The sequence below is a fragment of the Rana temporaria genome, chromosome 1 (genome assembly GCF_905171775.1).
Source record: "Rana temporaria chromosome 1, aRanTem1.1, whole genome shotgun sequence".
In the NCBI taxonomy this organism is placed as follows: Eukaryota; Metazoa; Chordata; class Amphibia; order Anura; family Ranidae; genus Rana; species Rana temporaria.
This window is the reverse complement of record NC_053489.1, coordinates 220,736,759-220,746,998: the sequence shown is the minus strand read 5'-3', so window position 1 is coordinate 220,746,998 and position 10,240 is coordinate 220,736,759. Positions and strand designations below refer to the sequence as shown.

Genomic DNA, 10,240 nt, shown 5'->3' with positions numbered 1-10,240 from the left:
AAGACAACCAGCCCTACTTCTGGATGGAATATCAAGTTACACATACAAGTCTTTTAATACTATGGAATGTTAAATTAGTGTTTTCCTATATCCTGTGTTATATAACTTAAAGTGGTTCTAAAAGCCTTATGTCTTTTTACTTTAATGCATTCTCGGCATTAAGGGAAAAAAAACATCTGAGTGCATCTTTCCACCCCCTTATACTTACCTGAGCCTGATCTCGATCCAGTGGAGAGCAGCGGGAGCCATTGGGGCCAGTGAGGATGAAGGGGGTGGGGCTAAGCCACGCTGTTTGTGTCTATGGACCAGACACAGCCGGCTTGGGAGCATACCTGCACAAGTGCCCACGTAGCAAGCAGCTTGCTTTGGTGGGAACTCGGTAGGGAGGAGGAGCCAGGAGCACAGGACCTGAGAATAGGAGAATCGGGGCTACTCTGTGCAAAACCATTGCACAGAACAGGTAAGCATAACATATTTGTTATAAAAAAAAGAAAAGGTTTACAATCACATTAAAATGTGGCAAAATTGGTACACTTAATGGTTAATGTTTAAAGCAGAACTAAACACACTGATTTAACCGTTTCTTAAACCAGTTATATTCAAAGCATGCTGTTCATGATAACTGTCACTGCAGGTTCTGCTTTCAACCAAACCGTCAAGCCATCAAATTGCTGGTGTCAAAACTGATCACATTTGAAGCACCATGGAAATTGTAGATTAAGCAGAGGCTAAGGTGACAGCTTCTTGGGCTGTAAAGGATATATGGGTTTAGTTACACTTTAAGTCCACTAGCCATACCTTTTCAGCCCTAACCTTTTCTAAACCAAACCCCACCTACTTATCTCTGTGTAATATCAGTGGTCTCCTCCAATGTTTATACACTTAAGCCCTTAATCCTCATTGTTGGACGCTCCGATAAAAAAAACACCTTAAAAACTTGTATGGTCCATACCTGTAGCATCCCTAGTTTTGGCATATGGCCAATTCAAGTCTAGGGGTAGGTAGTGAGCAGGTGTGGCTGATGTCGAAGATTGCAGGCCTGAGAAGGGGATTCTAGGTTAGATTAGAAGTTCAAGCAATATAGGTCAGTGGGTTTTGGTTTAAATATAGGCTTGTACTTTGAAGCATATCTCCATCTTTCTAGGAAATTTGATTTAATAAGGCATACTATTAATAATAAGTACTTATAAATCATAACATTCATTACCTAGTTTGTTTCCTCAACCATTTTTAGGTAGCTACTGCACCTAAAGGCTAATATGTTAAAATGTTGCTCATGGGCAATTAGGAAATGTAGACCCAACTGCACAAGAAATACTCTCCAATGATTCTCAGCTGTGCATGTGACAAACCCAAAAGGGTCAAACCACCTAAAAGTGATATTTTAGTGATAGGTAGACACTGGTGGGCAGAGTCAGCCCCAAAAATAAAATACATAAAAAAAATCCAACAAACCTGGGAACTCAGTGACAGATCTCACAATCAGAGTCCCCAAGATAATAAGAAACTATTAGGTATTTTAAATCTCCATAATCTACCAAAAAACTAATTATTTTGGGCAACATTGAAATAACGGTAATCAATATTATTTTCAAAGTTTATTTTTCCTAAGCCCTGATTTACAATTTTATTCTTGCTCGAGTGACATGATTTTGAGGTGGATGTTGACTGAATAGTGTATTTACAACAAAAACATGTTGATGTTCCTGGCTTGGACAGTGAACTACAGTAAGTGCCACTAAGTAACCTGAATGTTCACAACATCTAAGCAGCATTTCTTAAGAACCATACTTGGGTTTTCCATTCTACAAGACTGTACAGTATATCCCAGGTATTACACATGCCCAGTTCTAAAAATACACAATCCTTTTCATCAGAAAATATTGTATGTCGTTATAGTAACAGCTAGAAAAAATAGAGCTGCGCCAAGAAGTAATGCATAAAAAACAGAATTTGACAGTGGTATATACAAAAACCTAAAAAAACAAAAAGGTCACAGTGTACAACAAAAAAAGTCTTATTTTTTTGTCCTCTTTTCATGCTGGGTTGTTGTCTCCGAAAATGATGAAGTACTGGCTTCCGAGTCTGCTTCATGTACACGTTTGCGACTAACAAGGCTCTATAGGATAAACACAATGAAGAAAATTATTAGGACTTCAGGAAAATGTGTACTTCCCAATATTATATCAATGGTGGAAAAGGTAAGCTGCATTATACCCTGGCATATATTCAAACTGGTAACAACCAGCAGGTACAGGCAGAAACTCTTGTGTAGTCTATGAATTCATGGAAAAGGCAGGCTCCAAAGTTGAACTTTTGGTTAAAAAATATTTTGAAATTTACCATAGATGGGTAGATAATGTAGAAGGGAATACCTCACAAGCGTTTAAATATTTCTACTGTCTACCTTAGAACAAATGCATAAAAAAAGGATTTATAATAAAAATCCTTTTCTTCGAGTACATTGGACAAATGATTAATTATTCAGGTACATTAGATTATGACACCAAGGACAGCTCAGAATAACCCCTTCCCCACTCTCAGCCTACCTCAATTTTTTAGCAAGTAGCAGCAGCAGTGTGTCATAACAGGGGGGGGAACCTAAGACCATTAATGTAATCCAAGAAAAGCATTTTACACCAAGTAAAAAAAATGTATTTATATGTTAAAAGACACAGGATCATGTATTTAGGTACACTGGGATGTCCAAAAGCAGTCCAATTGAGAGTTGGGCGATAGCACCAAAATGATAACAAACCCACAATAACCAACAGATTAACAGAGTTGGCTAAATAGAGCCTCCTATATAACCTCGCCATTAAAGCCCGAGACAGCCGAGGCCTGACAAAATTCACCTGGTAAAACCCAACATAAGTGTGAACAGAAATCCAGGTAGCAGCAGCCTTGCATTTCTTTCAAATGCAGTTTTTTGGGGAAAAATTACTTTAATATATATATAAAAAAAAACTAACCAGTAAAGTTAGCCCAATTTTTTGGTATAATATGAAAGATTTTACGCTGCGAGAATCGTGATCTTTATTCTAAGCAAAAAAATCTTGATTCTCATTTTGGCCAGAATCATGCAGCTCTAATGCACGTGACTGTCCAGGGAGCCCGCAATATCTGCACCCGAAGCCAACTCGTCCCTCGGCTCCGGGTGCAGGCGCCGGCATCCTTACTAAGGGTAACAGGAAGTGAAGCCTTATGGCTTCACAGCCTGTTTCCTACTGCGCATGCGCGAGTTGGGGAGGAGGGACAGATATTGCATAGATCGCCGAACAAGATTGCAGTGATCTTTCCCTGGAAGTGGGAGCAGATACCTCGATTTAACAATTGAAAAAAATGTTTTTTATATGCTTGCTCATTTCTTGTTAATCCTTATGCATTGTCACAGAAGCTATGGCTGCTGGGTGGGCATTCTTGTTATTTCTTCTTAAAATAATAATAAAAAAAAAAGAATTGAACAAGAAAACAGATATCTACATGTCTCACATCCTATCAAAAATAGTTTATGCTTTAAAAGGAAAACAGCCAACTGTGCATCCAGAACCGCTTGTTTACATTACAGTAGCAGCCACATATTAGACCATATTTTTTTTTTAATACATTTCTGTGTAACTTACCATAATTTAGAAAACACAATGCAATTAAAGCATTCAGCTTGTAAATCAAGGGCAACAGTTACATGGTCAAACAGCCTTAAAAGTATAGCTAAAAGTTCAACTTTTAGCTACAGAAATGTATTAAAAAAAAAAATATGGTCACCCAAGAAGCTCCAAACGTTCCCCCAGTGGACGGGTGCCTGAGAGTTTTGTGTACCGGACGGCACATTAGATTCAAGGAGATTTTTTAACTGCATGATTGTAAGTGCAATTTTACTTTTTTTAATAAATTCTTTACTCATTTAATACACTATGTGGAGCTGTTACTGTTTCTTACATGGTGGGCACTGATGCCGGTGAAATTTCTTTTGAATGAGATCCATCAGGACCGTATATGTCTGAACTGCGAGATTGGCACCTAATACATGCTGTTTTTTATCCCCTGTCATAAGGGATCGTGGAAATCTGATAAGGAGCTAATCCATATATCTGGTGGAGGACACATCACTTTTTCTTTTGGACACAATTGCAACTAATCTGAAATGTGGCACAAATGCACAGGCGTTTGACATTTCACCTGCTAAATATTTATGGACTTGGGGGTTTGGGCGGAGGGAGGAGAGGGAGGGGGAGGGTCAATCTGGGGTGGGATATACTTTAGTCAGCTCTACTATTAAACGGCTGAATGGGGACAGGAAGGAGAGTAGACGTTGCTGGCAAGGGCCGCTAAAGGGGGAGAGAGAAGTTCAATATTATGTCAATCTCTATGTTTTTGGTTTCGCACTTTCTTTTTCCTTACTGTACACCAATTATTGCTTGGAGAATTAGGTCATGGAATATAAGAGGGATGGGCGATTCAACTAAAAAAGCATTGGTTCTGGCTTCAATGGAGGGGAGGGGACCAGGGATACTTTGTCTACAGGAGACCCATTTAACGAAAGATAGTATGACCCAAGTGGGTATACGTAAGTTTCCATATAGGTACCATTCGGTACATTCTTCGTACTCACGGGGAGTTAGTATACTAGTGAGTAAGGGACTACTATTCTCCTGCGAACAGAGCTGGATAGACGAACAGGGACGCTATATCTTTTTGGCTTGCACAATAGATAATGAGCCTTATATATTGGCCAATATATATGTCCCCCCCCCCCCCCCCCCTTTAACTTTTTAGTCCTACAGAAACTAATTGAGTTCATGATGGACAGGCCGGATGTCCCCCTGATAGCAGTGGGAGATTATAACGAAGCCCCTGACAATGCGTACGATAGATTCCCCCCGAGGCTGGACTCAAAGAGCGAAAGGGGAGGTCGCTTGGTCCAGTTTATGGAGGAGGCAGGGTTAAAGGATATCTGGCGTGTCCACCATCCAACGACCAGGCAGTTTTCGTGTTTTTCCAGCTCCTATAACACATTATCCAGAATTGACTTGGCCTTGGGTAATTCACTTCTAATAAATAAGGTAAAGGAAATAGAATATGGCCCGAGAGGGGTCTCAGACCATTCACCACTAGACCTAACAATCAGAAAAAGGGAGAGATTGACTCCAAAGGGGTGGAAAATCAGTCCCTATTGGCTTGAATTGATTGGGAATTCACAAGAGCTGTTGGATGATCTGAGGGCATACACCCAGATTAATACTGGCACAGCAGATGCTGATATGGTCTGGGACTCCCTGAAGGCATATCTAAGGGGCTTGTTAATACAAAAAGTTGCAAGATTACAGTGGGAATCCAGGCAATGGGAGGAGGAAGCGAGGAATGCCGTGATGTTAGCCGAGCAACGGTACATAATAGATCCCTCTCTAAACAGACAAAGGGAATGGCTTGAAAAACAACAGGCTTATAAAATGGTAATTAGGAGAAAGACCGCGAACCGCCAAATTTTTCAAAAGCAATTTCAATTTGGTGAACGGGAAAGAGCGGGGCAGGTGCTGTCGCTCCTGATACAGACTAACTCTCCTTCTTCCAATATTGGGGCCATTAGAAACTCGACAGGCGAAATTGTAACGGATGGCAGGGGGATAAGAAGTACGTTCCACGAATTTTATAAAACCCTATACAAATCAAGGGGCGAGAATGAGAATATGGAGGCTTTTTTTCAGGGACTATCTTTTCCAACTCTGACGGACAATGAGAAAAAAAAACTAGAATCCCCACTTACGTTGGAAGAACTGAGATGTGCTGTGGTAGAGATGGCCAATCATAAATCACCAGGCCCCGATGGGCTCCCAGCAGAAATTTTTTAATAATATGGTGATATATTATTGCCTGAGCTACTACATACGCTGAACCAGGCTTTCTCTAAAGGACATCTTCCTCCCTCTATGACGGAGGCAACAATCATTATAATCCCTAAAGAGGGAAAAGATCAACTCGACCCTGCATCATACCGCCCAATTTCGCTACTTTGCACGGACGTAAAAATCCTTGCAAAAGGTGCTCGCAACAAGGTTAAAAGGGTGTATTGAGCGTCTTATCCACCCTGACCAGTCGGGATTTATTCCCAATAGGTCAACAAGCCTTAATATAAGAAGGGTTTTTTTAAACATCCAGATCCCTACTGACAACGAGACACCTCTGGCATTATTGGCTTTAGACGCTGCCAAAGCATTTGACAGCCTGGAGTGGACATATCTATGGCGGACACTAGAAGGCTTCGGGTTTGGCCCGTCCTTTACTAGGTGGGTTAAGCTCCTGTATAATAAACCTTGTGCAAAAGTTAAGATCAACGGTGAAACATCAGATCTGTTTGAGTTGGAGAGGGGAACGAGGCAGGGATGTCCCCTGTCCCCACTTTTATTTGCGTTGGCCATGGAACCCTTAGCTTTAAAAACTAGATGTAAGGAAGATATTTTGGGATTTAAAAAGGGGCCTAGATGAGGACAGAATATCATTGTTCGCAGACGACATCCTTTTTTTTATTGGAGACGTCAATAACTCATTGATCCCAGTGGTCCAGATGATTGAAGAGTTCGGCGGGTTCTCTGGATTAACCATCAATTGGGACAAGTCGGCTTTGTTACTAATGGACGCAACCCGATCTGCTGCGACAGCTGACATGCCCCAATTGAAAATCCTGAAGATATTTAAGTATTTGGGGGTTTGGATCACTCGAGACGTCAGGGACTATACCGGAATAAACCTGGCCCCTCTATTGTCTAAGCTCAAGCAAAAAAAAAGAGATCTGGAGACGCCTCCCTCTCTCCACGGCTGGGAGATGCAGTTTAATTAAAATGGTCTGGCTCCCCCAGATACTTTATATTCTCCATAATTCCCCAATTTGGATTAACCAAGGGTGGTTTAAGAAACTGGAAACGCTATTTCGCGAATTAATGTGGAAAGGCAAGCAGGCCAGAATTGGGTTGAAGACTATGCAGCTGCCGGTCGGGGGGGGAGGGATGGCGGTCCCACACCCAAGAATCTATTTTCTGGTGTCCCAGCTCCAGCATATTGCGGGTTGCGGGAGCTTGGACCCCAGAGAAGATGGCTTCAAAATAATGTTGGCAGGGGCTCCACATAGAACGTTAATAGAAGTCCTGGAAGCAAATTCATTTGCATATAAATGCCCCACTATTGACCTACTCAATAAGGTGTGGAGGACAACAAAGACATTGCTGGGATATTTTGGTATATCTGAATTCACTCCCCTTTGGCATAATAAAAACCTTCCAGAAATTGAGGGGGTGGAGAGATGCGGTATCTGGGAGAGACAGGGAATCACACGATTGGTCCATTTGTACGAGGGGAATACTATGAAGACGTTCTCAGACTTAAGACTAGAATTCAATATCCCAAATAATACTTTTTTCAATTACCTTCAGATTAGACATGCCATTCAGACCCAGTTTAAGTCCTACCCACTAATCAGGGCCCAGACCCCTGTTCTCAATAAAATAGCCCAAAAAGTTTCAACAAAAGGGTTTATTTCAGAATTATACAATAACTTGGGGGGCAGGGCTATAAATCATAAACATATCCTTAGGAGCAAAGAAAGATGGGAACGAGACTTGGGACCGATAACGCATGAGAGATGTATTTTGACCAGAGGGGTATTAGTGTCTATTGCCCCTGCACAGACTGTCTCACCTCTTTTTGCTGCATAGAGTATATTATACCCCTAAAAAAATGCACCAATTTGGTTGGAAACCGGACGATCAATGCCCTAGATGTAATGCCACAGGTGACCTTGTCCATATGTTTTGGAGATGTCCTAAACTTTTTAGATATTGGACAGAGGTCATTAATAAGCTCAATAATGTTTTTGGGTCCTCATTGGTGGTAGAGGCTAGAACCTGTCTCTTGGGAGACATGGAAGACGATAGTCTTCCTCAGGGGACAATGGAGGGTGTGCTGAGAGGCCTATTTCAGGCATGTAAATTAATCGCCCAGCGATGGGAGGCACAGGACCCTCCAAGCACCAGGCACTGGACTGAAACAATAGATAGGTTAATAGAGAGTTAGAGAGTGGTATTTATCAAGCAAGGAAACCACAAAAAGCTAGAAAAAGTGTGGGGACCTTGGTTGAAAAGCATAGGCCTCCTGACGCAGAGGTAAAACGTTTGGTGGCACTGGTAACTTCCCTCTATCCATTGAAGCCGGGAAACCCCAAATAGCTAAAAACATCAACAAGCCATACCTGATCTAGATTTCCCTCTATAAAGGGAGAAAAAAAAAAAAAAGAGAAAAAGGAAGGGGAAAAAGAGAAGAGAAAAAAAAAAAAAGAAAGAAGGGGAAAAAAATAATATGTGATTACAACTTAGATCTGTATAACGAGTCTCTCTCCCCTACTTTTTGACCGCTTTTCTTCTTCCTTCCTTTCTCTTTTTTGTCTTGTCCAAGATGTTACGGGTGCGACCTGAGGGGGGGGGGTGGCGGGGAAAGGGAGGGGGGGGGGGATGGAGGGTTGGGAGGGGGGAGGGGAGCGAGGGTAAGATACTATATATACAAGCAATAGGATAACTGTCGCTTTGGATGTATGTACTATGCACTGTTTATGTTGACGCGATGATCCTTGTTTGTAACACACCGTATTTTGGAAAGAAAGAAATACAAAATAAAAATATTTATGGACTTTCATTTTGTCAACATTCTGGACTGTTCATTAATTAATTTATTTAGAGCTATAACCTAATTTTAGTTATATGTTTTTTTCTGATCAAAGTGTTATTTGGGTTTTTCCTTCTAATCACCATAGTGCACCCTAGTGGCCATTATACTCCATTGTTTTGATTTAGTAGTGAGCTTCATATATATCACCTACGGTACTTGTAAATGTTTAAATTTGTGTTTGTCAAGAAGGGTTGTAGAGGTAGCGCGATTTATATTTTTCTTATGTCCTTTTTCTTGTATTTATTGTTTACATGGTAATCGCAGCCCAGTGAATAGGCTGACTACGTTGCAGGTCTTTTTCCTCACCTCCTTATTTTCTGTTATTTTAGCGCAGTTTCTTTCCATATATATTTCAGGTTGGCGGAAGTAGTTAACAGAATTATTTGCATTAAAAGAATGACATTCATCTATCTATACACAAAGACACAAGTTTCGCTTCAAGAATTATCTCACATGGCCATCACCATGTAATCTAACTGGCAATAAAAAAAAATATTTACCTGTGAGGGAGGAGGCATTGGGTGAGCATCATCATACATTAACCTCTCAGCAGTCCTTTTCAGGTCATCATCCTGAGGAAAAATTAACATTGCAACATCAAATAATAATTCTGCACTGAGAACACGCTAAATGTAAAAGGGAAAGTTCCAATAGCTAAAAAGCTCAAAGAAAATATTCAGAGAGATTAGACTGAAGCACAAGATCAGTGTTTTGCAAAAGCTGGTTTGAAGGGAATCTCAAAAAACTATTTACATAATAAACAAGTGATTAATTCTTTAAGGCGGTTGTAAAGGCTTTTGTTTTTCCTTCTAAAATAAAAAACATGTTATACTTAATGGCATTACACAGAGCTAACCCAAACCTCCTCTTCTGGAGTCCCCCAAAGGCACTCTAGGCTCCTCCTCTTCTTAGTACAAAAGATTATAACAGCGCCCAAGATATATATGTGATGAAAAAATATATAAAAATATGCAAGTGATATTAGTAAGTCCCAAAAAATATTAATGATGGTAAGCGAGAGGTGAAATATTTCAATGATGTGAAGGCTAACCAAGCCAACAGTGTTCAAACAGTGATTCCCTCACCAATCTCACTGAAAGACCTTATCAGCTGGGACCGTGAGCCTTCCAATAGCCTCTGCTTTGCTCTGCTGTATTCAATCATTCCGATGTGCCATGGAACAGACGATGAATGAGGTGAAAAATAAAAAATGCTTCTCATAGAGTACCACAAATTCAGACAGGCATTTGTGAAACAAAATATCCACTCACATATTCCAAGTGCCCACACGGCACTTAGGAAAACACGATCAGCTAAGTCGGTGGTGGTGCTGCGGTTTTATCACACAACATGGGCTCAAACCACTCAAAAATGCGATACCGTCAGCGTCCCTGTCTCGCTCTACATCCATTAGGTCTATCAACATCTTCATGGAGTGGCAGCAAACTTCCTTTATTTATATTTTTTTGTACTTGCACCAATTCTACAATTTTGATGATTACATTGCAATTTGTTGCACAATTTTGTA

At 40.7% G+C, this 10,240-nt stretch overlaps 1 protein-coding gene across 2 annotated transcripts in view; it reads right to left on the bottom strand.

Moving 5' to 3' along the window:
- Positions 1 to 1,585: 1,585 nt before the first annotated feature.
- The window catches only part of CHEK2 (checkpoint kinase 2), a 63,576-nt gene continuing 54,921 nt past the window's right edge, over positions 1,586 to 10,240 (bottom strand). For both annotated transcript variants that reach the window (XM_040350728.1, XM_040350719.1), the window contains exons 14-15: positions 9,213 to 9,284; positions 1,586 to 2,119 (exon numbers count right to left, since the gene is read on the bottom strand). In XM_040350728.1, coding sequence (XP_040206662.1) covers positions 2,018 to 2,119; positions 9,213 to 9,284 — 174 coding nt within the window. In that variant the 3' untranslated portion in view covers positions 1,586 to 2,017. The remainder of the gene's footprint in view (positions 2,120 to 9,212; positions 9,285 to 10,240) is intronic.